We start from the raw sequence: 27350 nt of genomic DNA on the forward strand, positions 1-27350 counted from the left end.
TGTTCAATCGTGTTTGTTCTTAAAATGTTGCAAGTCATTGTTGAAATGCTTTTGAGAAACGTGGGGACATAGCCTGCACTTGTCGTTTCAAGTAACGCTGGTGGTTGCCCTTTTGTGCTGTGCACATCTGTGGCCTGTCTTTCATTTTACTCGTTGCTGGGGCCGCCCAGGCTTACCCATTCTGGAAGGGGCCCCTACTGATGTGAGTGGCCCCTTCAGCACATCCTGCAGGGGGCCCTCACGTTATGTTACGCCACTTTTTACTGGCACGTGCAATGTATTAACAGCAGACTATCGTGCCGTGTTAATCATCCCTTGATAGATAAGACTGCTTGCTTTCAAGTTCAAACGTGCATGTTTACAGACATCAGGAACATTTACCCAAAGTTGAGACAACGCAGCTAATTGCTGCTACTGTGAAGTTCCAGATTATATTTAACTGAAAAAAATTATACTCTGCATTTTTTGTTGTAATGCTTTAGAGGAAGGAAAAATGTTATTTTATTTTATTTTATTTTAGAATGTCCATCTTCGTACTCGACTGCTGAAAGTCTATGCCGAAAACTTGAGGATTTACAACAGATTCTTAAAAAGGAACCAGAGGGTGACGAAGAAGTAGACATAGTAAATGTCACGAAACCATTGAAAGCCAACATCAAGCAAGAGCAAAAGGAGAAGGTTGAGGACGTGAAATTTTATTTAGAACCCACCCTGGCGATTGATTTTGTCAGCAACACAGCTCAGAAGGTAAAGTGTAGCATGTTGAGTTTGTAATGTCTACAAGAGTTTAACGTCTTTGCATTATGCTCAGTACTTCATAGTTGTCGTTTTAAGCCGTAAATCCCAAGTATAAATGGTGCGGAGACAGAATATCGAGTTGGAAATGTAGATTTACACAAATATCGAGTTTGAAATGCCGTGAATCAGAAATATCAACCGCAAGAATATCGTGTTAAAGAATATCGAATGTAAGGTAAGAAATACGGTTCTTAAAAATATAGAAGTCATTAATATTGTTTGTAAAAATATAGATGTTTAAAATATCGATTTTCTAATTAGTTATGTATTTTAGTTTATATTTTAAATATGTGTTTTTTTGTATAAATATTGTTTGTTTTTTAATATATGTGTTACATTTTTAGATGTTGTGGATTTTATTTTAATTACATTTTGCATTTTTTAGTTCCGTAGCAGGTTGTGGGTTTATAGGGTAATAGGATGGGAAGTAATTTGATTACAATAAATTAAAGATTATTTTGTATTTATTTAATTCAGATTTTATAGCGTTAATTGTGGGACATAATTTATTTGTAATTAATTGGTTGCTAATTAATATTAATTAATTGATCCTTAATTATGGTAATTGTGTTATGTTTTTAGGTGTGGGTTGTGGGGTTTATAGGGGTAAAGAGTAGGAAGTAATTTATTTTTGATGAATTCATAATTGTTGATTTATATTAATTGATTGAAAATTAATGATGGAAATTGTGTTAATTTTAAGTGCAGGTTGTGGAGTTTATAGGGGTATATGGTGGGAAGTAATTTGTACAATTAATAACTAGTTGTTACTTTATATTAATTAATTGATAATTACGGTAATTGTGATTTTATTTTTAGGTGTGGGTTGTGTGGTTTATGGGATAAAGGGGGTGAAGTAATGTGTTCAATTTATAACTAGTTGATGATTTATATTCACTAATAGATAATTATGGTAATTGTGATTTTTTTTAGTTGTGGGGTTTATGGAGTAAAGGGTGGGAAGTAATTCATTTTTTATTAATTAATAATTAGTTCTTAATATTAATTTATAGAAAATTAATTACGGAAATTGTGTCATTAATTTTAGGTGCAGGGTTTATAGGGGTAAAGGGTGGGAAGTCATTTGTTTAATTAAATATTAATTTATATTAACTAATTAATTATGGTAATTGTGTGATTTATTTTTTTAGGTTTTTAGGTGTGGGTTGTGGTGTTTATGGGGTAAAGGGTGGGAAGTGTTTGTTTAATTAATAATTAGTTAATGTTAATTGAAAATTAAATATGTCATTTTTTAAATTAATTTTAGGTGTAGGTTGTGGGGTTTATAGGGTAAAGGGTGGGAAGTAATTTTTGTTTAATTAAAAATCAGTTGATCCATAACATTATTAATTAATTTAAATATAATTAGGGTATTTCTTTATTTTTTGTTTGTGGGTTTTATTGTTATAGGGGTACAGTGATAACAATTAGTCTGAAACTTATCTGCACAATATTTGGTCATTGAAACTTTTGAACGCTGCAGAGATGGACCAAGTGCAAATAATCTGATCGAAACAAAAATAAAAATTATCTGGTGATAAAGTGGGTTCAGTTTTAGTGCTTTGTACTCGTAAGTGCTTTACACCGCACAATATGTGACCATGAGATATACATACACATCATATATGCATATGATGTGCATGTCCATGATCTTAAACATGTCTCATGGGTTGTGAAAGGCCGCAGGACAGCATGAATTTGCCCCGCTGTCCCTTTTTCTTTTTTCTTTTTTTTTTTGTTTCCTTTTATTGAATACAAAAAAAAATACAGATTCACGATCAATGCAGTATTCAAATCCCCGCTGACATTAGTATGGAGCAAGCAAGTCATTTGTAATAAATAGTCCCCACACATAATTAGGCTGTTCTTGCCTTTCATACCTCCAGTTCTTCTGGGGAGGTTAGTGCCGGCTATCTGGGCGGTTTACATATCTCCCCTATAAGCGCTCCATTTACCTCATATTTGCGTCCACTTTTTCGGGCCCCCTGGACACATAGACTGTTTTCTTCCAGAACATACACCGGTCCATATCGTTTCCCCATACCTTCACTGTCGGTACGTCTTGTGCCCCCCATGTCCTCACTATATTTCTTTTAGCAACCATCTCTCCCTAGAGCCACCCACGTTTTCTCTCTTTTTCCCAGGTTTGTTGGTTCCCACACATTTAGTAAACACCGTTTAGGCTTTGGTTCCAAATGCTCTCCCAATACTTACCCCATGCATCCGACAACAGCCCTCCAGTACCCACTGATGAATGGACAGTCCCATCTAATGTGCATGAACGTACCCTCCTGGCCACATTGCCTTCTGCAATTAGGGTCATCTTCATATCCCATCTTGACCAAAGCGGGCCCTGTAAGATAGATTCTGTGCAATATTTTCAGTTGCACTAGTTTCAGTTTTCACAACATCTTTACCTACCTTGGCAATGCCAATGCCTCCCGCCACTCCTCTTCCCCTAACTTCAACAAGTCTCGCGCCCACTTTTTCTGGAGCTGTGGGAGGGGATCAGCCGGGTTGTTAATCAGTTTTTAATAAGTCCAGGAAATTACCTTGCGTGACATCCATCCATCCATCCATCCAGGAGTCTATCCTCGAGAGGCGAGACCTCCGGAGGAGTCACTCCCTCCGGGATTACCGCTTTCAAAGCATGCTGCACCTACAAATACCTGAACCTCTCAGTTTCCTCTAGTTCATGGTCTCACTGCAATGTCTCAAAGGGCATTACATCCACTTTCTTCCAAAGATCTCCCATCCGTGATATCCCTATAGTGTCCCATTTATCGAACCCTTTCAATCTCTAGAGGTATCCCAGGTGTTCAGAGTCCCATTGTGGAGTGGTTAGGGTTATGGTCTTTGCCCATCCCATGCTCCTCTGTACCATATGCCACACCTGTACTGGGTGATATGTAGGGCTTGTCAACCCTAGCTTCTTAGGACTGGAATACAGTGCCCGCGTGTAATTAATCACTGGCAAAAGGCACCTATCCATAGCACAGCCTGGATCATCCTGATGTTGATAAATACAGTGATTAATGGCAGCTAATTGTGCCACCAAGTAGGTTTTTAAAATATTTGGCAACCCAATTCCACTGTCATACCAGCTTTGTACCAACTTCGGAAATTATATTTGTGGTGGACTATTTCTCCAGAGCAGCACTTTCTGTGTACTTTCCACTGTTGCAAAATAAGACACAGGAACAACGTCAGGTGAGTTATGGAGGATGTATAAGGAACGCGGCAATGACATAATCTTAAAGTCCGCTGCTCTACCTAATAATGATAACAGTGAGAAAGGGAGGGTAGAGGCCCTTTCGAGCCCCCCTTAAGGGAGTGGCCACGTTCAACTGTGATCAGGAGTATCGTTTCAATAACGCACTGAGAAAGAAGGAACAATAATGTGAAATGACGACTTTTCAAGTTGGAGTGGCATGTTTATTTTTACACACACATGTATATCAATAAGGCATATTTGCTAAAATCATTCTTTAAGAAGACCTGGATTCACTCTGCCAGAAAATATGCAAGATATTAATTGTTCCTAAAATACTGCGAAGTGAACAAGAGTAACTATCTAGTAAAATATAGCATCTGGCGTAGGATGGAGGCTTTAAGAAGGCATTAAATCCTGCTCAAGAAAATACTTTGTCTACACAAAACCTTCTGTGGAGTAACATCTCGCAGGTTTAAGTATTCTAGCAAGAATAAAATATCAGAGGCTAAGATTAAAAAAGGCACACTTGAATTTTCAGCTGGATTATACAGAGAACATTTCTATCAGGCCTAGTGCCTTAAGCACCTATCTAGGGAGAAGAACCCTAGAGGATCTTATACTAAAATGATACCTATAATGCAAGGAATTGGTTATGGATGAAAAAGCACCTGGCAAGTTAAGATAATTAAGAAGATTGAAATGCTATCTTATTCAGGAAGGCATCACCTGGTAGAGTAGGTTCTGGCAGTTCCAAATCAGATAGTCGGTCGACTGGAGAACCGCCCAAAAAGTCAGCTTGGAGAGTTCTGCCTTCTAATTGTGATGATGAATCTTTTATACCTGAAATCACAGAACTGACACTGTCCTGACGTACTTTCTGACGCAGGTGGCTTGACCGCATTGTCCTAGGACAGTGGGGGCGGTCAGGTGTCCTAACGGTTGGTTGGCCATGCTTGACGGCAGAACATAAACAAAGAACATCTTGTCCTGTACATATTTCTAAAAATATATGTGAGAGCGGAACTTACGATAGGTACTGCTATTGCGAGAGGTTGCGGCTTTTACTTCGTGCAAGCAATGTTTCAAAATAATATTTCAGTGGAAAGTCCCAAGATGTGTCAACCTCCCAAGATGTGTCAACCTGCACCAGCTGGGTCTTGTGTACGTGTGTGGGGGCGTTGGTCTTGATGCTGTGGAAAATTACTGTACTTCACTTCACGCCAATTTACCACATTGTTTTTTCAGTGCAACAGAAATGCATGTTTAACATTTTTGTGGGCCTAGTGCATTTTGTTAGCCTAAGGCATGTCTTTTTGGCCTTTGCCTTGGGTCTATGACCCCAGGATTCAGGGAATTTGTGGGATTTAATTTGCTGATCATGCATAGCAAAATTGAGGGTTTTCAAGCATATTTTCAGGTTCTCTCTGGTAGGGCCATATGTGAAATTTTCACTATCAAGGCAGATAAGAAGTGCTCTTTTTGGTGATCAGATGGTAGAGCGTGATTTTAACCCTTCATCAACAGCCGCGCCTTCCAGTGCTCCACGTCGAGCCTTAGTCGCTGTAGTGGCAGCAGCAAGTTGGAAGCATAGTAGAACTTGGGATCTTTAGTGATGTAAAGCCCTAAAACCTGTCTTTAGCTATCATCACCCGGCAACCCCTGGGGAGAACAGGAGGATCGCCATGCAATACAAATATTACTGATTTTGTACAATTAATTGCATATCCGGAATAGGTACAAAAATTGGTAAATATATTAATGCTGAGCAGTTATTAACTTTGCTTGCTTCAAGAAGTAACTCCTAAGCTTCACTTTTTAGCAGTTTTTTCCCTCTGTTTAAGCAGCAATCTGTATTCTGTATCTGTATAAGCAGCAGGCCTTGACCTCGATGGCACTCCTAGGGTATTTTTGAAGAGCTGCTTTGAGTCACCTATGTGCCTTTGACCACTTAAAATCAAATCAGCCAGGTCTGTTACACACAGTGTGAGATTGAGCCCTGGTTAGATGAACTTTAATCCCTCTACAAATGCAAAAGACTTCTTTAATTTTACTATTGTTGGAAAAATCATCTAGACACTTATCAAAAGCATCCCTTAGATCTTTAATCAGGCTTGAGAGGAAATTGACGGGTTCAACTTGAGTCCAGTGTAGTAAGAGACCATTGCTTGAAGCTATTTCAATATTGCCAACAGTTACCACTTTAATATACCTCTCCAGACTGAACGGGAGACTAACATTAACACTCTGGGTATTGTGGTCACTCTTTTAAAAAAAATATATCTTTATTGGCATTTTGAAAGGCATATGTATATTTTACGTGTACAAGTAGTAATATAGCATACTAAACAAGCTTGGTCATACATATTTGACTTCATTACATCCTTATAGAGCAAAGATTATGTTTTGACCACGTTTCATTTAATACTAAGCAATACACATTTCACTTCTAGATTCTGTACTACAACATAAGGGAGTTACTTTTGTCTATGGCTAAAGATACACTTTCATTTTTCTCCGCGCTATCAACTTATAACAAACTATACTAAACTTTTATTGGTGGGTCTCTAGATGTCTCCTCTATAATTAAAGTGATCTCCTGCACGTCTCCCTGCCGGGGTGGATGTTATTTGATCCAGGATATTGTGTCTGTTAGTGTACCAAATTGTGTGTCGGGGTGGAGGTCTGGGGGTCCCTGCTGGCCAAAGATACCCAGGTTCAGACATGTCTCTCTACTTTTGGGATTATCTGAATACCCTTTCTGGGTCCTCTGAGCCGTAGCTTTTATCTCCTAGCTCTTCCGCCATATCTTCCCCTCCCTCTGAGTCAGCTGTGTTTCTAGTCACCCAGTCTCTCAACAGCTCTACCCATAACTTTGCAAAGGGGGTTTACAGATTCCCCACGCATCATCTCTCTGTAGAGCTCTCAAGTCTGCCTTGGACCAGATATTTAAGTTTTTCTCCCATGTCCCTATCGAGCGGGTGGTGCGTGCTGTCCAATGTTGAGCAATCCATCTTTTCGCTAGGACCAACGCCAGATCTGTAATTCTGTTCCCTATTTTCCTAGTTTTTGGTCTAGGAAACAGGCCCTGTAGGCAATTCTTGATTAAGTTTGCGAATGTGCGAGCTAATGTTTTCCCAATCGCAGTCAGGACTTTCTCCCAGAATCCTCTTAAGTTTATGCACTCCCAAGTCCAAATTCTGCAATCTCTTTGTCCGCATCTGGGGCATGACTGAATAGTACCCCCACGCATTACATTCAGCCTATGAGAGTCCAGTATACCATATGTACATAATTAAATTGGATCAATCTGAAGTTGGAGTTTCTTGACCCTCGTTTCGAGCTCATCAGTACCTGAGTCCATTCTTTATCAGTTGGCATTATCCTGATTAGCTCCTCCCACTTCCCTCTGGTACGATCCAGTGTTTTCTTTAACTGATTCAAGAAGTGCTCTATATAACTATTTTATTAGGTGTCTGGCTGCCCCTAAAGTCAGTGGCACCTAAAGCTTCCTGTGTGTGTTCGGCTATTTCATGCCACTTTGCCAGAGATCATGGAACATTTGTTTCAGTGAATGGTAGGTCAAAAATTGCATGTACTCCTAGTTGGAAGAGGTCTGAAGAACCGGGTTTTAGAACCAAGCGGCGTCAGGGGCAAGCTCAAAGTCTTCGGGTTCACCTGTCTTAGAATACAGAGACACAGGATACTTCTCGGTGACGTCAAAGACCAAATTTATTGGCTGCAACCAGGAACAGAGGTCTACGAAGCACAACACGGGTGATTCGCTAGAGACTGTACAATTTTCGTATTGCGAGACATCGTCTTTTATGCTAAAAATCACATTCCTGACTAGCATCAATTACTTACGAACTGTCCAATCACACAGTGACATTTCAAAGGATATTGCATAACGATAAGCCCACTTTCAGTTGTCCAGCCCACCATAAATGACAAGGCAAAATCCAACATTCTTGCTCGGACAGGCCGGACAAACCCATAATAAAAGGACCTCAACCAAAACCATAAATAGGCCATAAAAGAAGGAACAGAAACAGATGAGAAGCAAGATAGAAGGGTGTGTGCATGTACCATAAACTCAGCAATGTCCTGCTCTTTGATCTCTATCCGACCAGCTGCCTAACAAGGAACTGGCTCAACAAGTTAGCTTCGGGCAATGGAATCAGTTCACTCAGGTCACACAGAAGTCAGCTAAAGGTGTACGTGCCCCAAAGACTCGTTCGGCCGCAGTCATCGGCCTATGTGAGGGCAACCACAACATGGCTGCCATACACAAAATGGAACCCGAAGGTTTGAACGAAATCCCTGAATTTACAGTGTATCCATCAATCGATTATGACGAAAACACTCGTACATACCGCACTCGTCATTTGCGGTCCGCTGATACCAAAATCGTCTTGATACGACGACCTTTATTGAACGGGTTCAGAATCACGGAACCTCAGGTCATTGTTGTGATCTCAGCTGCAGTCCACTCTGCAAGCTGAAGTCTTGAATATGGGGTTAATGGATTCACGTGTGGGATTCCAGTAAGAGGGTGGTCCCCACCTGTGTATTGTGGTCACTCTTCGAGATTGATTGAGTTCTAAAATTAGATAGAAATGCACTAAAATTATGTGATGATAGGATATAATCAATAACGGTATTAGTACCTCTACCATTAAATGTACAATTAAAAGTTGCAGGCGCAAACGTTCAACACGTTTTCTTATGGTTGTCTTTACCCTATTTTTTGGCAGTCTCCATTTCCCGACTTCATATTTTTTGGCTCTTTATTCAGTTGTCGATCGTTCACTTGTCAAACTTCTGTCACTAAAACTTAATTGTTTTAACAATCTGAAAGAGACAATTAGTTATGGATTCCTCACCTTAGAATAACCCCCAGGCGTTAGACTGGATCCGGAGAATTTTTTCTTCAGCAGTACCCCTGCGCATCGGTAGGTTGCATTGGTCGACTCCGCGTTAGTCGTTGGAGTTGGGTTTGCCAGAATGATGTTGCGGTATATACTTAGAAAGCCGCCCCTGCTCTCTGACGTCAGTTCTTTCTTTTTACGAGCCAGCCACCGCAGATCCGCAGAGAGCAGTACCTCGAGTCACTTTTCGACTCCCTTTTTGCAACTTTTGTTAGGACTCCTGGTGCACAGGGATGTCATTGCGGCAGACCGGCTTCAAGCCTTGTGGTTCTTGCAATAAGCTGATGTCGGTAACGGACCCTCCATCTTGTGTGCCTATGGTGTCTGGAGCACGACCACACCCCATAGTCGTGCTCTGACTCCCGAGCCATGGACCCGAAGTCTTTGCAGGAGCGGTTCCGAAAGCTTCTGGAGGCCCGGCTCTCGGCTCTGTGCGGCTCGAGGTCCTGGTCAAGTAGGAGGTCTCGGGACCCGTTGCAGAGCCATCACCAGCACTCCTTGTCGAAGTCTTCGTCTTGGGGTAAGTCAAAGCACAAAAAGAAGGCAAAGAAGCACTGTCGCTCTTCACTTTCTCCTCGGCCGACGCAACACGAGATGCGAGTGGTAGTCGTCCGGCTCCGCCGGAGCTGGTTGGGTCAGACCTAAGCCTCCCTCCCTTTCTGGGGCCAACGTTGGGACCGGCACCGACAGGTACTTTTGTACCCCTGCCCTCCCCTGGTGTTCCCTACCGCCCTGAGTGGCTACCAGAGACAAGTGATGAGGACTGGGAGGGGTCTGTGGATCCTTTGGCAGACCAGTTGGAAGAACCGGACTGGAGAGAGGAATTGGGTGAAGCGAGTGGTCTGGACACTTCTCCAGACCTGGGCATGCGTTCTCTGCCTACCGTGGCTATGGAGGAGGGTGTGTCATATGCAGTGGTGTTGCCTAGGGCGGCTGACACCTTAAACCTTGAGCTATATACAGTTGCGGTTAGGACTAACCTCCTGACCGAGGTGCTTCATCCGACAGAGGCCTCTTCGGATCCCCTGCTGCCTTTCAATGAGGCCCTCATAGACATCCTTTTGGACACTTGGTCCAGGCCTAATGCAGGGGCTCCTGTGAAAAGGATGATTTCCCAATGCCACAGCCTGGCCCCGGGTGACCCCATTTTCCTCTCCCAACACCCCACCCTGGAGAGCTTGGTGGTCCAAGCCTCAACTTCCAGGGGTGCAGTCCCTACAGCACCACCTTGGGAAGAAGAAGTTTTCTTCCTTCAGCTTAGGGCTGCGGTCGGCAAACACTACATATCTCTTGGGCTGTTACTCCCATTCTGTGTGGGACACGGTCGTGCAGGTGCTGCCGCTGTGCCCGGAAAAGGCCTGGTCGGCGCTCTCCTGTGCAGTTGCTGAAGGGAAGTTCATCAATATTTGTGGGCTGGATGCCGCCGACTCGCTAGGCAGGACGATTTCAACGTCAGTAGCCCAGAGACGCTACACCTGGCTGGGGTCCACTAGCTTTTTCGGTGATGTCCAAGCTACACTTTTGGACATATCCTTTGATGGCCATCGCTTGTTTGGCGACAAGACAGACCATGCGCTAGAGCGCTTTAAGGACTCCAGGGCTAAGGCCAGATCCTTGGGCCTTGCTTCCACCGTCCTCCCCGCGCAGTAGGCTTTTCGCCCCTTTCGTGGCTACGGAAGGGGTGCCCTGCCACGTTCCGCCCAGAGCCAGAGGCCTATGCAAGCTGTCCAGCCTCTGCACGTGTGTGGACGTGGAACGCACTGTTGTGGCTTTTGGGGGCCATTCCACCAGCACGTTCCCTTTCAGCCGTCTCCAAGCCTTCCTAGTTGACCTTTCAGGGCCACCATTCGCTAGTGGGTGGCAGGATTCGCCATCACCTCCCCCGCTGGCTCAACATCACGTAAGACAGGTGGGTTTTGGAGATAGTCCAAAGGGACTATTCCCTCCCCTTCGAGACTACCCCTTCATCAATGCCACCTCAATTCCATCGCATGTAGGAGGATCATTTGGCCCTTCTCCAACAGGAAGTTATGACTCTCTTGGCTAAAGAAATCATTGAGCGAGTTCCTGCTCCAGAAGTAGTTTGTGGTTCTTATTCCCACTACTTTCTGGTGCCCAAGGCGGACAAGGGCCTGCGTCCTATCTTGGATCTCAGCGACGTCAACCGCTTCCTCCGGATTGTGAACTTCAAAATGTTAACATGGTAGGCCACGAGCATTTTCAGTTTACTGTGCTCCCTTTAGGCCATACCAGCGCCCCTCGGGTCTTGACAAAAGTGATGGCGGTGGTGGCAGCTCATCGGCGCAAATCAGGTGTTCCAGTCTTCAGTCTTCTCTATCTAGACTGACTGTTGAAGGCGGGTTCACCCCAGGCTGTTGTCTCTTAACTTGAAACAACGGCCGACCTCTCGCATTTGCTGGGGTTCACCATCAACGTGCCGAAGTCACACCTGATTCCCTCTCAGAAGCTCCTGTTCATCGGAGCGGTTCTGGACACAGTGCAGTTTCGGGCTTACCCTCCCGAGCTGCAAGTCTGGGATATTCCGGCTATGATTCTGATCTTTCAGCCTCTATCCAGGGTTTTGGTCCGAATGACCCTGAGGCTACTGGGCCTCATGGCCTCCTGCTGGTGGACTGTGCCAGGTGCCATATGCGGGATCTGCAGTGGGAGCTGAAGTTTCAGTGGGCACAGCATAAGGGGAATCTTTTTGATTGCGTCCAGATCTCAGAGGCCACTGCACATCAGTTGCAGTGGTGGCTAACAAACCAGGATTGGGTCCACAGCAGGTCCCTCTCCCTTCCCTAGCCAGAGCTTACAGTGGTTACAGATGCACCACTTCTGGGGTGGGGTGGCCACATGGGAGAGGTGGAGATCAGAGGCCTCTCATCTCTGGCGGAGTCCGGGCTCCACATCAACCTTTCTAGATATAGATATGATCATATTCTGCCATTGTAGAGTGCAGTTGCAGGGCTGCTCATGGTGAGGTCTCCAAGCGGAGTGAGACATGTCCAAATCTGGTTTTAGTGCCACTCTGCAGTCTCCACCCCACCCCCAAAATAAGTGTTGAGTGCTCCAAACTAAAAATATTGTGTCACATAGTTGATAATACGTCAGGAGAATCAACTTCAACCCATACACACAAGCAATAGTGACCATCTTACCCATAAGAATGCCATGGAGGATAATATATCATCCATTATTATCACTGAGCGAATATAGGGTATGCTGCTGCACCACCATACAAATTACAATAGCAACACCCTGTGCATATGCTGAATGCTTCGATACGTGGGCCTTTCCAATCCACCCAGCCCTCAACCTCCCCTTCGTATACTCCATTAGCTGCATTTCCTGTAGCAAGGCAATATCCACATTGTGTCTCCTAGGATGAACATAGAACTATCTCATCTTCTTCAGGTTTTTAATTCCCCGAATATTCTTATACATCAATGTGGGTCTACAACATGTCGCTCTACATGGTAGAAAATTGCAGGCTATGGAGTTGGTTCCAGGGAGCAACATAGCGGTCGCTTTAATATAGTAAAAACAAAGATCATATGTGCAGTTGTTCAATGTGTAGCACTGTTCTGATCTGGAGGAGTTGCTAACAAAATGACAAACAAAAGCACCTGCCCAGACTATGGAAGTATAGCGCACTCCACAGGAGCGATCAGCCTCAATCTGGTGCCAAGCACTGCAAGACCCAGGGCTGTATCAGAAATGATACAGCGATTTCAGCATGTCCAAAATATCAGACAAATCAGCGAACACCAACTAGTTATTGTCACTATGGTCGCCAGGGTAGTTGAAGTGGGTGCACCTTTCACTGAAGTCTTAGATGTACACTTGCAGCAGAACTTCATAGCTAGTTTGGGATCTGTAAAGAAATTAGCATTATCATTGATAGTTACTCAAAGCTTGACTCTGCAGCCTTCAGAGAGGTTCCACTCGTCCCCGATTGTGTCCTGCGGTGTCAGTCAGGCTGGGCACAACCCTTTATGTAGCCTGCCTTCCAGCTGCATGATCTCGGCCTCTGTCTTTCTTCCTATTCGCAGGCTGGCTTGTAGTGGGCGCCTGCAACTTAGGCTGCATATACCCGAAAAACACCATATCTCTTAACTGCAGCTGCAGCATCCATTCCAGTACTGAAAAAAATCTCCAGACCCAGTGGTGATGTCAGGGGGTATTCACAAGGTGAGGAATCTGCAGTTAGATAGAGTAGCCACCAAAAAGGGCATTACGTAAAATACGTAACTTGTTCTTCTGACTACTTGACTGAAACCCTGTTCCTGCACACCCATCAATAGCGAGGTGTCGCAGACTTGCTCCTTGGTGACCTTGATTTTCTAACCAAACATCCTACTCCAGAGAGCCTGGTTGTGTAGGCTTCCACCAGTAAAGTAAATCCCAACTCATTCTCGACCACTTCACCCGATAGGGAATCAAAAAGGTTTGTCAGGAGGTACTAATGTTGTACTTTGTTGACCCGTATGGATGCGTTCCACAGGATTTTTCGGTGATGTATAGACCTACCTCGTGGATGTGCCTTTTGATGGGTCATGCCTTTTCAATGAGAAGGCAAACTGGACATTGGAGCGATTTTAAGAAAGTAGAGCTACAAGACATTCCTTGGGTCTGTTGACTACTGCCAGTTTCAACACCAATTTAAAATGTTCAGAGGCTATTCAAGAGGGCAGGCATATAGGCAGATACAGTAATCCCAACCAGTACAGCAGTCACTCCAGTCCTTTCATGGACATAGGTGTGAAAGTGGCAGGCAGCACAGGGGCCAAGGGCGGCCTCAGTTTTCCTTTCCTCCTCTGCAGCTACAGCCACTAAACAACATTTGCATACCCATCTAATGGGGGGCTGAGTACATAATTTTCTCCCAGGGTGGTAATCCACCATGTCCAACTGATGAATCTTGGAATTAGTTTAGCATGACTATGCCCTGCCTTTTATTTTTGTCCTGACAAATATTCCCCCCACATAATATGAATTTCAGACAATCATCTGTCCATTCAACTTCAAGAGGTGTGAGTGTTGCTCTCCAAGGGTGCTATCCAGATGGTACCAGACTTGGAAAGAGAAGAGGGTTGTTACTCTCCCTATTTCCCTGTTCTGAAGAAGAGCAGTGGTCTCAGGCCAGCTCTGAATGCCTATATGTGGAAGGACACATTCAAAATACCCACACTGGACCAGATCTTGTCTGCCCTTGAACGGGTGACCTGATGTGATCCTTGGACATGCAGGATTAATCTTTTCCTATACCTGTCCCTGCAGTCCTGATGCAAGGTAGGCCTGGAGCATTTTCAGTTTGCTCTGCTCCCCTTTGCTCTCACCAGCGCCACTCGGGTGTTTACAAAAGTGATGGTAGTGGTGACTGCCCATCTTCCGGAGGTCAGGGATACCAGACTTCCCCTACATTGACGACTGCCTGTTAAAGGCGGGCTTGCTAGTCAGTTGTAGACCACCTCCAGAGACAAGCAAACCTCCTGCCATCACTACGGCTCTGTCAACAAGCTAAAATTGCACCGGACGCCCTTTGCAGAGACCTACATTTATTGGAGCTAACCTGGACAGTGCAGTTCAGAACCATGCCTCCACTGCAACGAGTCGAGGACATGTGATCTGTGATCCTGATGTGTCATCCTCAGACATGGAACGCAGTGAGAGCAGCTCAGAGGTTCCTTGGCTTCCTGCATTCTCCTTGCCAGCTACGCCAGATGACGCATGCAGGCTCTGCAATGGAATCTGAAGTTACAATGGACCCAGCGCCAAGCAAATTTGACTGGTGGCATCCATATCTCGGAGGGGACGGTTCACGATCTGCTGTGGTGGCTGCACTGTGCAGTTGGTCCAGCTGCAGGCCCCTCTCCCTTCTCCATTCAGAGGTGACAGATGAGTCTCTGCTGGGCAGGGGAGGTGATCTGTGGGAAGCTGTGATCAAAGAACTCTGATCTCCAACTGTAACACTGCTCCACAACAGCTTGTTGGAATTGCAGGCCAGTTGTTTGGCTCGCAGTCCTTCTGGCCATCCAGCAAGAGCATGCTGATACAGGCTCTCACAGATACCACCACTGCTATCTGGTAATGCTCTAATCAGGGCAGATTAGGGTCCTGTGCCAATTGTCACAATCCACCTGTCAGGGTACCTGAATGCCAGAATGGATGAGCTGTGTAGGCGGCGTCTGGAAGAGCACGAATTGTGTCTACATTCCGAGGTAGTGCATCTTCCACCAGTACTGAGAACCATGGCTAGATCTTTTACCACTGTTGAGAACCCACAATGTTCAACATTTTGCGCGTTGGAGTTCCTGCAGGAACGCTTGTTAGGAGTCAAATCCTGACTGGAATAGAGTATGGGAAATCCTGTATGCCTTCCCGCCCCGAGTCCAGACAAGGATCAAGAACGACCAGGCCCAAGTCGTCTTAGTGGCTCTGGATTGGATCAAGAGATTGTGCTTCCTGAGACTACAGAGAATGAGTATCTATCCTTCAATCAGGGTACTTCTTGATGAGAATCGTCTGTCTCAGCAGGGTCCTCCACCCAAATATACACAATCTCCACCTACATGGGTGAATATTGAGCTACTGAACTGACTGCATTTGATCTACCGACAGAGGTGGCGGATGTTATCTTTACTGCCAGGCACCTGCAACTAGTGCTAAGGCAGCTACCACTGCATGGGTTCACTAAGTACCAGTCATTGGCATCTGGCAGATTGGCTGTCTGTGCATACGTTTACGAAGTACTACTGCCTTAACAGCTAGGTCTCGGGAGAAGGGCCTTTTTGTTCTCTGTCCACAGGGCTTTTTGGTCTGAGTCCTCTCTATAGTCCCTCATCTTTGGGATGTACTACTTTGGCAAATAAAATTTCACAAAAATGATACCTGCTAACCTATTTAAGTTTTACAAAGAACAAATCTTCAGTTATTACTAACCCACCAATTTCTTTAAAATAAATGTTTTTCATTAGCTATGAATATTTATGAAACTTTCATATTAATCATTGAAGAAACCTTATTGATCTATACATCCAGCAGCAGGTGCCCGGTCTGGAGGTCGGCAGTTTTCCTATAATGCAGCTAAATTCTGGAATCCGCTCCCAGATTTCATTAGTCTTGAACCCGATCAATTTAGATTCAGGAAGCAGTTGAAGACTTTCCTCTTTCCGTAATTAGTGGGGACAGAATGGTGTCACATGATGGGCTGGGATGCCCTTGGGTAGCCATGCGCTATATAAGTGTGTATTCTATTCTATTTTTTCCAAAAATACATTAAAAACACATTTCATCATCGCAAAATGAAACCTAAAACAAACCCCAATCAGTTCTCACATTCACACCAAGCATGCACAATCGCACATTCTCAAGACACTCTCCCTCACACTGCGGAGGTCTTCTTAGCAGCAGAGAAGGGAGACCCACAGTGATGAAAGACTGAAGAGGGGCCTCCTTTCTGTGGTACTGAGAAGACATTCACGTGGGAGGGAGGAATGCTGAATGTATAGAACAATGAGCTTTCCTAAATTACTCATATGAATGTTTCATAAATAATCATAGTTAATAAATGTAAAAGTTTTATTTGAGTAATTAGTGGGAAAGTAATTGAAGATTTATTCTGTGTACAAATTGAATAGGTTAGCTGGTATCTTTTTTGTCGCGCTTCATGTGTTATCTACCTCCCCTGTTCCTGAACTTTAAAATTATTTTGGGGGTATGCTTTGTGAAACAGTTCTTCGAGCAGTGTAGGGTTAGAAATATCCCTTTGAAGACTAACTTTCCTTTGATAACGCTCTTTCTGGTAGATACTCTGTCTAACTGGTCCATTGATCAAAGATGGCCGACTGGTAGGAGCTCTGGGATAGAGCTCAGTGCGCTTGGAATCCCTAATCGGAATATCCCCTTTAGTGCTAGTCACGAACGATGTGGAACTGAACTACAACCTGGCTTGACAGGATTATTACCGAAGGAAGCGTAACAGGATCATTATCATAGGAATATGAAGCTTGGATAGCGGAAAACGAATCTTACCGAGCAAATCTCCTCGGACAGAGCCGACCTCCACGCCCGGCAGTCGAGGTGCGACAGTGAAGGTTGGTGATCTTCTGGGGACATACGCACAGTCACCTGATGTCGGGAGTGCGGCATCCGATCCCAAACTCAAGAGGGAGCGTGGATCGGTGAAGGCTGCAAGCTCGCCCCCATCGAACGGCGCCGAGGCACAGCGTAGGACCGCGAACACACAGGCAGCGAGGAGCGAAGTAGCTTTTGCATTAGGATTGGGCAAATGTGGAGAAGGCGACCATCTACCCCCACCTACGTACCCCCAGCGAACACCGCTCACCCACCGCCACCCATAACTCTACCCATACCTCCAGACCAATCCTCCTACCCTACATACCACCTCACACACACACCTACAACACCTCTACCTTACCCGCAAACAACCTCACCTTCCCCGCACACTGTAGCCCCACACCATACACCAAGCCAGTCCCCATCGCCTACTCCCTTAACACAGACGCACTCACCACCCATAGCCACCCCCACAACCCACCCATCACACACACTCTTATCAGCAGCATCCCTACCATCCACACTCACACACACAGACTACCCAACACACATCCACACTCACACACACAGACTACCCAACACACGCACACACACCTACAACACCTCCACCTGACCCGCAAACACCCTTACCTTCCCTGCATACTTTAGCCCCTTACAACACATCAAGCCAGTCCCCAGCACCTGCAGCAATACCCTCAACACAGACGCACTCACCACTCATAGCCTCACCCACAGCCCATCTATCACACACACTCTTACCAGCAGCATCCCTCCCACCCACACTCACACACACAACTATTCACATACCAGACCAGACCCATCTGTTGCCACCAATACAGCCACCCTTACAACCGCCACAATCTCTACACCAGGCCTGTCCCCACGACAGGCACCCAAACCCGTTTGCAAACCTACACCCATAACACATCCTCACACCATTTGCCCACATGCACATAACCCCAGACTCGATGAGATCATTTTATCACTGAACCAAATCAAAGATGAACTCCAAGCTCTCAATAATCGTTTAGCGAAACAACCGTGGGATGACAGAACAACTAGACATCCCACAATCTGCCAACCCAGGAGCCAAACTACCACTTACACGAATTCCTACTGTCCCAGTTGGTCCTCAGTCCCCTCCTCCAACAACTCATCTCGGCCAATCAGAAGCACCAACCTGCTCTCAGAAAGTGACTTACTCTCCCGGGTAAATTCATACAATTCCGCTCCCATGAAGCCCAATACACCTCCAGCATCACCAACTCCCGCCCCAATGAAACCTAACACACCAGCTGCATCATTAATTCCTACTATTCCCCTAAATCCCCATAGGACCACTAAACCAAATACCAGGGGCATCACAAACAACAACCTTAGAAGAACCTTATCACGCAGGAACCCTCTTCTACCACCAGCACGCCCACACTCAAATGTAGTCTCCTAAATTGCAGATCGGCCGCTCGACACGCAGCGGACATAGCTGATCTCATCCTCACACATGAGCCAGACTTGATAGTGCTTACTGAAACTTGGTTAAAAGAATGCTCCACACCAATCATCGACATTCTAATTCCTCCCCTCTAGAACATCATCAGACTAGACAGAGCTAGAACCAACAAGTCCGGGGGCGGCATAGCCTGCATACACCGCAGCAACATCTCGGTAAGCAGAACCATCTACCTTTTATTCCATTCATGTGAATACATGTGCCTTAACATCACCAGTAAGGGTACACCGGTCTGCTCTCTTCATATCATTTATCACCCACCAGGTGAGAACCTCACCTTCACCGAACACTTCATGGACATCGTGTCTTCATACATGGGTCGACAAAATACCCAAATATTCCTCAGAGATTTCAACCTCCATTGGAATGATCCTAATGATACAGCAGTTAACAGTCTTAAGAATTTCCTGGCGGATCTAGACCTAACGCAGTCCTGCAACATCCCAACACACGACAAAGGTTCGATCCTGGACTTACTAATCTCTAAAACAGGCTCCATTCAGCTAGAGTCGATCGTACCCTGCGATTGGTCAGACCATCACATCATCACTTTCACCATTAAGGAAAAGGTGAAAATGAGCTCTGCCCAACCCACAAGACCAAAAGTGTGGAAAAGAGACCTAAAAAAAAACTTAAGCCCAATTCCCTACCATCCTCCTGTGCCAACCTATTGCTCCCTCCCGTAGGATCCTCCACAGTACACAAGCTCACCAACCACTACCTCTCGACCATGTCATCAATAATAGACGAGGTAGCACCTCTGCAACTAAAAAGAGTCTATTTGAAAGACTCTAAACCTTGGTATAATGGTATACTCAACGAGGATAGGCGCTCTCTCAGAACTGCCGAAAGGGCCTGGAGGTCAACACCATCTACCAACCACCTTCTGATTCTCAGGTCAAAGAGAAACGCATACTTCTGCAAGATCAAGCGCACCAAAGCCGATTATTTCTGCCTCCAACTTGACCAGGCAAGAAACCGTCCCCAAAAACTTTTTGAGTTGATCAGAGCCCAATCTAAGGAAGCACCGCATCGACCACAATATGATGAAGGCTCGCAGCCAAACTGTGAAGAATTCTCCACCTTCTTAACCCTGAAGACCGACACCATCAAGAAAGACCTCCTAAAGGACCTAACCCTATACGCAAGCCCGGATACAGTTATCTCTCCTGCTCCCAGTACCACGCCAGGCCAACTCCCATCAAAGCCTATTCCTAAAAATAACGCAAGCTGGTCATCATTTTCCTCCTACTCCGAAGTTGCCCTAGGCAAAATTCTTAGCACTTTGAATCCATCCAACCACTCCGCTTACACGCTTCTGGCAAACGCAGTCAAAGACCTTATTCCTCTGCTTCTACCCCTCTGGTCTAAGATCATAAATAGTTCCCTCCAACAAGGATGCATCCCAGACATCCTCAAAGTAGGCCAGGTCTCACCTATTCTAAAAAATCCCACAGCTGACCCCTCGGATTTGAACAACTATCGCCCAATCTCCAATATCCCTACCCTAGCCAAGCTGCTGGAAAAATGTGTACATCTACAGCTAACAAAACATATTGATCATTTTGACCTACTCAACAAACACCAATCAGGGTTCCGGGCTGGTTACAGCACAGAATCAGCCATGACACACATCATTGACGATGCGCTGCAAATACTTGACCAAAACAGAGCCTGTTTGCTCATCCTATTTGACCTATCTTCAGCCTTTGACACGGTTAAACACGAGAAACTCTTAGTTCTCCTGAAACACAGAATGGGCCTATCTGGGGCAGTGTTAAGCTGGTTCACTTCATTTCTCCAAAATCGGACGCAACAATTCAAAATTAAGAACACCCTGTCCAAACCCGTCCCGGTGACCCTGGGGGTACCGCAAGGATCAGCACTATCTCCAACACTGTTCAATCTCTTCTTGGAACCTCTAACTGAACTTCTACAAACCTCTAACATGCAATACCATATGTACGCAGATGATACACAACTATACCTAGAGGACATCATACTACTCAACACTGCTCTTAGGAACACCCAAACTTTGCTGGCAGAAAATCATCTTAAACAGAATGCCCTAAAGACTGAATTTCTCCTAATAGCCCCGCCGGCTCAAATCCCGAAAATGCAAGATTGGATCAAACATATCACAGCGTTCATCGTACAACCGACCATTGTGGACTCAGCAAAGTCACTTGGAATAACCTTAGACAGTAACCTCAACATGCAAAAACATATTAGCAATGCTACAAAGGGAGCCAACCTTCAGATAAACACATTGTGGAAACTAAAACCCTTCCTACCACACATTGACTTCAAGCAGGCAGTACAAGCTTTGGTTATACCCAGAGTGGAATATGGTTGTGCTACCCTTTGTGGTCTGCCCAAAGCATCATCTGCACCCCTTAGAGCGTCAATCAACGCGGCAGCAAGACTCATAACTGGATCTAAACGTAGCTCCCACATTGCCCCGGATCTTCAATCCCTGAACTGGCTACCCCTAGATGCGAGAATGCAGCTGAAAATTGCGTGCATGACGCACAGAGCCTTACATCAAAAGACCCCCAGCTACCTGGCGGAGAAACTGACAATTTCTGGTGGGACCAGATCCTCAAGAAATGCTGACAAATTACTACTGAAAACACAAAAATTCCATAAGAAAAAAACCTATAACAGATCATTCTCTGGGATGGCACCCAGAATATGGAATGCTTTACCCCCAGAAATCAGACTTAACCCTTCCACTATTGCTTTTAAAAATGAAGTTAAATCCATCCTCATGGCTAAATACAGATGAGTATGGTTTGTTGAATCACGGCGGTGAAAGGCAGCTAATGCTCTTAACCCCTTCGAGGCTATTGACGAGCTGGGCTCGTCATCGCGCTTACCTGTCCTGCGCGGATGACAAGGCCAGCTCGTCACGTAACGCGGTATTTTCGAATTTGCCGCGCACAGCGGGAAAAGCCGCCGCAGCGATGCGGTTAACCACAAGACACTCATTAATGCTAAATATAACTATATTGTCCTTCTTTATTATATTCTTTGTACTTCTATGTGGATCTACTATTACTGCTTGTATATGTAACATTTAATGTTTGTATAGCGCTCTGATATCCGCTAGGATCTTGTTCGCGCTTTATAAAACTTTCAAAATAAAAATAAAATAAATAACTGCAGATACCTCACTGCTGTACCCCTTCCCGTTCTGTGGAAGGACTTCTTTTTAACCTCTGAAAAGTTCTGAAGTTAGTATTCAGTATACTGATACCAACATATGTCCATCCTCTACGTCTGAGGGCGTAAAAGGAGAAAGAAAATGAAACCCTTGTCAGCACGCTTTTCTAGTCTTTACATGTATGGCTCCTCTCTATCACTTCCAGTGTGGTACGGAGGGCACACCAAGCCACAGGGGGGCCTCCAAGCAGTATGTCGGAGCACTGCTGAAAAGAAGTCTCCTGATCTAGTCTGGCCCCTGTGGAGTTTTCCAAAGTAAGGAATCTGTGGTAAGATAGAGTACCCACCAGGAAGATTTTTACCCAAGGTAAGTAACTTTGTTTGGATTGGATTGACAGCAATCGTCAGGAGAAAACGTTTATTACAGGTCATTATTTTTTTTCCCATTTAAAATGTCATTGCTCTACTTAGCTTATATTAGGATTTTTTCATTTTTGTTCTTTGTATGTCTTTTTCTGTTGGAATTTTTATTTATAAGACTTTCTATCACAAATGTGCTATTCCAATAAATCAATCTGATGACCTTTTCTGTTTTATAGATAGGAGTTTCTTTCCAGCCTTGTGAAGTGGAGAAAAATGTTTATGCGTGTGCTGTTGAAGACATGATTGTAAAGGTAGAAATTATCTCATGTTTATTTAAATTGAGTTTTTGGTATTGGAAGTAAAAAAAGCTAATTCCAAAACTAGGCTTTAAATATATTTACATGTTAACACAAGGTTTTCAATGTTTCGTAAATGCGATTGAAATAAGTAACTAATTACTGCACCTTATTCTGTATGCATTACATCTGCCATTTGTACTGCACTTTCTGCCTGTGAGTTAAAGATTATTTTTGGCCTGTATTCATACTGTCACTTCATCTCAAGTGACTGGGCAATTCCTGCACATTCCTGCACATTCAGGACCTGAAAAAGCATCTCTGTTTTTTTCTTTTGTGAAAATTTTCTACAGCGTTTTTGCCGAGGCCAGGTCCTCTGAATACGTTTCCATAGCCCAAAGCTGTACTTCTACACCACAGGTTCATGTGAACCCAAAACGTCTGTTAGCTACATGGGTGCCTTTGATCGAAGAAGATGCAGTCATAATGTAAAGAATAAGGAAAATAATAAAGCCCTTAACAGAATAAATTAAAGTTTTTCTTTCAGTAACGGTATATCTGAAAGAAACACATAGTGATAGATTCCTTATCTTAGAATTACCCCCAGGCGTCAGACTGGATCCGGAAAGTTTTTTCGTCAGCAATACCCCTGTGCGTCGGTAGGCGTCTTCGTGCAACCCCGAGTGCGTCGTTGGCGTCATGATGACTTCGTCGGAGCTACTTAGACGCGCCCACGTGCGCTGACGTCAGTTCTTTCTTTTTCCGCGAAAGCAAGCGCAGATCCGGGAAGAGCAAGTACCCCTAGTCACTTTTTGACTGACTTTTTCGAGGCCTTTTACCTCATCTTTTCGAGTCGATCGACTCTTGGTGTCGTAGGGATGCCCGGTTTCAAGAACTGTGGGGACTGTCATCGCAAGATGTCGGTGATGAAGCCCCACTGCGTGTGTCTCTACTGCCTGGGGCGTGACCACAACGCCAAGCCGTGCCCCGGCTGCCGGACCATGGCACCGAAGACTTTGTGTGAGCGGTCCTGAAAGTTGCTTGAATCCCGGCAGTCTGCTCCGCACCACTCAAGGTCCCGGTCCCGTGGGAGGTCGAGGGACCGGTCGCTGAGTCGTCATCACCACTCTTCTGGATCTAAGCCTTCGCACTTGGGGTCAGGTAAGTCGAAGCATTCCAAGAAGAAGTCAAAGTCAACTTCCCGTCGCGGCTGAGGGGGGCGGGCGGTGCCACCCCCACGGCTCCGGCGAAGCCTGCGACGTCACCCCCACTCTACCCCCCCTTCCCGGTTGCGGGGGCTACGCCATGGCAGCAAGAATTTCTTGCTGCCAAGGCCCGACTCTTTGGGCCGTCTGGCCTCGTCGGTGCTCCTAAGGCCCCGCAGGCCCGATGGAGGTCCTGCTTTACCATCTCCGTCGGCTCCGGCCCTGGTGTCGCCGCCCTTCCGACATCGCCCCCTCCTCGGGACGACGTCTTACCCAGCTTCTCCCTTGGCCCAGACACGGTGCTGGATTGTGTCTCTCGATACCGACGCCGATGGGGCTTTTTATGCCCTATGTCCGTCCTCCTTATTTTGAGCCTGTTCCACAAACTTCGGAGGAAGGGGAGGACTGGGAGGGGTCCGAGGACCCTCTGGCACAGGACTGTGCTTATGATGCGGACTGGGCAGAGGATTTGGGGGAGGCCAGTGGTCTTGACACCTCACCTGACCCTGGCATGCTATCTCCTCCTACCGTGGCCACGGAGGAGGGAGCCAGTTACGCAGTGGTGTTGCGTAGGGCAGCAGAGGCTCTCCATCTCGAACTCCCTACGGTGGCCGTCAGGACTAACCACCTGACAGAAGTTATCCAACCTGTGGCTACCTCCTCAGAGCCCTTGCTGCTGTTTAAAGAAGCACTGACGGACGTTCTTTTGGGCACCTGGTCCTGGCCCACCACAGGGGCTTCTGTGGATAAGAACGTGGCCCAACGCCATCTCCCGGCTCCGGGCGACCCCCTCTTCCTCACCTAACATCCCACCCCATGAAACTTGGTGGTCCAAGCCTCCACTTCCCAAAGCACATTCCCTACCGCACCTCCGGATAGGGAATCCAAGAAGCTGGATCAGTTTGGCAAGAAACTGTTTTCATCTGCCAGCATAGGGCTGCGTTCGCTGAACACCACATGCCTCTTGGGCCGTCATACCCACTCTCTGTGGGACAGGGTTGCGCAGGTGCTGCCCAACTGCCCGGAGGAAGTTCACCATACGTTGTGGGCTGGATACCGCCGACTCACTAGCAGGTTGATTTCCACGCTCGCCTGTTTGAGGACAACTGGCTTCTCAGGGGATGTCCAGAACACCTTGATGGACATGCCCTTTGATGGCATTCGCCTTTTTGGCAACAGGCGCTTCAAGGACCCCCAGGCTACGGCCAAGTCCTTGGGCCTGTCGGCCGCTCAGCCTCCTCCGCCTTCTGCTTTTCGCTCCTTTCGTGGCCACAGAAGGGGCGCCCCACAGCGTTTGCAAAGCCACAGGCCACAGCAGTAACAACCTCAGCGTGGCTGCGGACATGGGAACCGTCGAGGCAGTTCAGGGGGCCAGCGGGCGGTCCAGTCCACCACCCCCGCAGCATCCACTTCCGAGCCTTCCTAGTCCGACCTTTCAGCCCCAACACACGCCAGTGAGTGGACGAATCCGCCATCATCTCCACCACTGGCGCATCATTACTTCGGACAAGTGGGTGCTGCAAATTGTCTGAAGGGGCGACTCCCTCCCTTTCGAGGCAACCCCTCCAGCCATTCCACCTCAGTACCACTGTATGTCGGGGTATCATTTGGAGCTTCTCCTGCAGGAAGTTGCGGCTCTCTTGGTCAAGGGGGCCATCGAGCGCATTCAGACGCCAGAAGTAGGTCGTGGTTGTTATTCCCACTACTTTCTAGTTCCAAAGAAGGACAAGGGCCTGCGTCCTATCTTCGACCTTCGGAACTTTAATAGCTTCCTCCGGAAGGAGAAGTTCAAGATGCTTACGCTGGCTCAGGTCTTGTCTGTCCTTGACCCGCAAGACTGGATGGTGGCGTTGGACTTGCAGGACGTCTATTTCCATATCCCGTCCTGCCTGCCCAAAGACGCTACCAGCGATTCACGGTAGGCCATGAGCATTTTCAGTTCACCATGCTCCCCTTTGGCCTTACCAGCACCCCTAGGGTGTTCACGAAAGTGATGATTGTGGTCGCAGCTCATCTACGCAGATCAGGGGTTTCAGTCTTCCCCTATCTCGACGACTGGTTGTTGAAGGCGGGCTCGCCCCAGTCAGTTGTCTCCCACCTACAGACGACGGCCGACCTCCTGCATTTGCTGGGGCTCTCCATCAATGTGCCGAAGTCACATCTGATTCCCTCGCAGAAGCTCCTTTTCATCTGAGCGGTTCTGTACTCGGCACAGTTTCGGGTTTATCCTCCCGAACAGCGAGTTTGGGACATTCAGACTACGATTCCAATCTTTTAGCCTCTGTCCCTGGTTTCGGTCAGGATGACCCTTCGGCTACTGGGCTTAATGGCCTCCTGCATCCTGCTTGTGGATCATGCCAGATGGCATATGCGGGCTCTGCAGTGGGACCTGAATTTCCAGTGGGCACAACATCAGGGCAACCTGTCCGATCACGTCCAGATCTCGGAGGGCACTGCTCAGCAATTGCAGTGGTAGCTCACAAATCACAATTGGGTCAATGGCAGATCCCTCTCCCTTCCCCAACCGGAGCATACAGTTGTGACGAACACGTCCCTTCTGGGATGGGGCGGCCACATGGGGGAGGCGGAGATCAGAGGCCTCTGGTCTCTGGCGGAGTCCCAGCTCCACATCAACCTGTTGGAGCTTCGGGCGATCCGACTGGCACTGACAGCATTCCTTTCCTCTGTCTGAGGAAGTGTAGTGCAGGTGGTCACCGACAACACCACCACCATGTGATACTGCAACAAACCGGGTGGGGTGGGACCCTATGCCAAGAGGCTCTGCGTCTCTGGGCTTAGCTGGGACATCAGGGCATGTCCCTATTGGTTCAACACCTGGCAGGTTCTCTGAACACCAGGTTGGACAAACTCAGCTGTCAGTACATGTTGGATCACGAATGGCGTCTGAACTCTGACGTGGCGCAAGGTCTCTTTCAGAAGTGGGGAGAGCCTTGGTTAGATCTGTTCGCCACTGAAGGGAACGTGCAATGGCATCAGTTCTGTGCGTTGAATTTTCCACGGCTGGACTCGCTCGACGACGCTTTTCATCTTGAGTGGAGTTGCGGTCTGTTGTACGCCTCTCCGCCTATATCTCTTCTGCCTAGAGTGCTGAAGAAGATCAGGCGTGACCGGGCCTAAGTTATTCTTGTGGCTCCGGACTGGGCTCGAAGCATATGGTATCCCGAGCTACTTAGTATGAGCTTCGATCCTCCAATCTGTCTGCCTCTTCGGGAGGATCTTCTGTTGCAGCCTGTCCAGCCTCCACCTCCTTGCGTAGAGATTGAGCGGCGGCAGATGACGTCTTTTGACCTGCCTCCTGAAGTCTGTAATGTTATCTTGGCAGCCAGACGTCCCTCCACAAAACCGGTGTACGCCTGTAGGTGGTATAAGTTTGTGGCATGGCGCACAGCAAAGGCTGTGGATCTCTTTCTTCCCCTCTTTTTCAAGGTCCTTCTTTTTCTTCTTTCTTTGGCCCAGCAGGGCTCTGCTCTGGGCACTGTCAAGGGCTATCTCTCTGCCATTTCCGCCTTCCTGAGGCTCCCAGATCGGCCTTCCCTTTTCAAGTCCCCTGTGGTAAATTGATTCTTGAAAGGCATCACGCACATGTTTCCTCCTGTTCCATCCGTTATGCCTCAGTGGGACTTGAATCTAGTTCTTACCTTTCTGATGTGCGCTCCCTTTGAGCTACTGCATAATTGCCCTCTTTGTCTTCTAACTCTAAAGACTGCTTTCCTGGTTTCCATCACCTCTGCCATAAGAGTGAGTGAGCGCCAGGCTCTTTCTTCAAAA

At 46.5% G+C, this 27350-nt stretch overlaps 1 protein-coding gene across 3 annotated transcripts in view; it reads left to right on the top strand.

The window, feature by feature from the left end:
* The window catches only part of YEATS2 (YEATS domain containing 2), a 1498478-nt gene that overhangs the window by 1370653 nt on the left and 100475 nt on the right, over window positions 1-27350 (top strand). For all 3 annotated transcript variants that reach the window (XM_086943990.1, XM_086943991.1, XM_086943992.1), the window contains exons 27-28: window positions 521-747; window positions 22297-22371. In XM_086943990.1, the coding sequence (XP_086800116.1) occupies window positions 521-747; window positions 22297-22371 (302 nt within the window). The remainder of the gene's footprint in view (window positions 1-520; window positions 748-22296; window positions 22372-27350) is intronic.

Source organism: Lissotriton vulgaris, chromosome 11 (assembly GCF_964263255.1).
Source record: "Lissotriton vulgaris chromosome 11, aLisVul1.2, whole genome shotgun sequence".
Classification (NCBI taxonomy): domain Eukaryota; kingdom Metazoa; phylum Chordata; class Amphibia; order Caudata; family Salamandridae; genus Lissotriton; species Lissotriton vulgaris.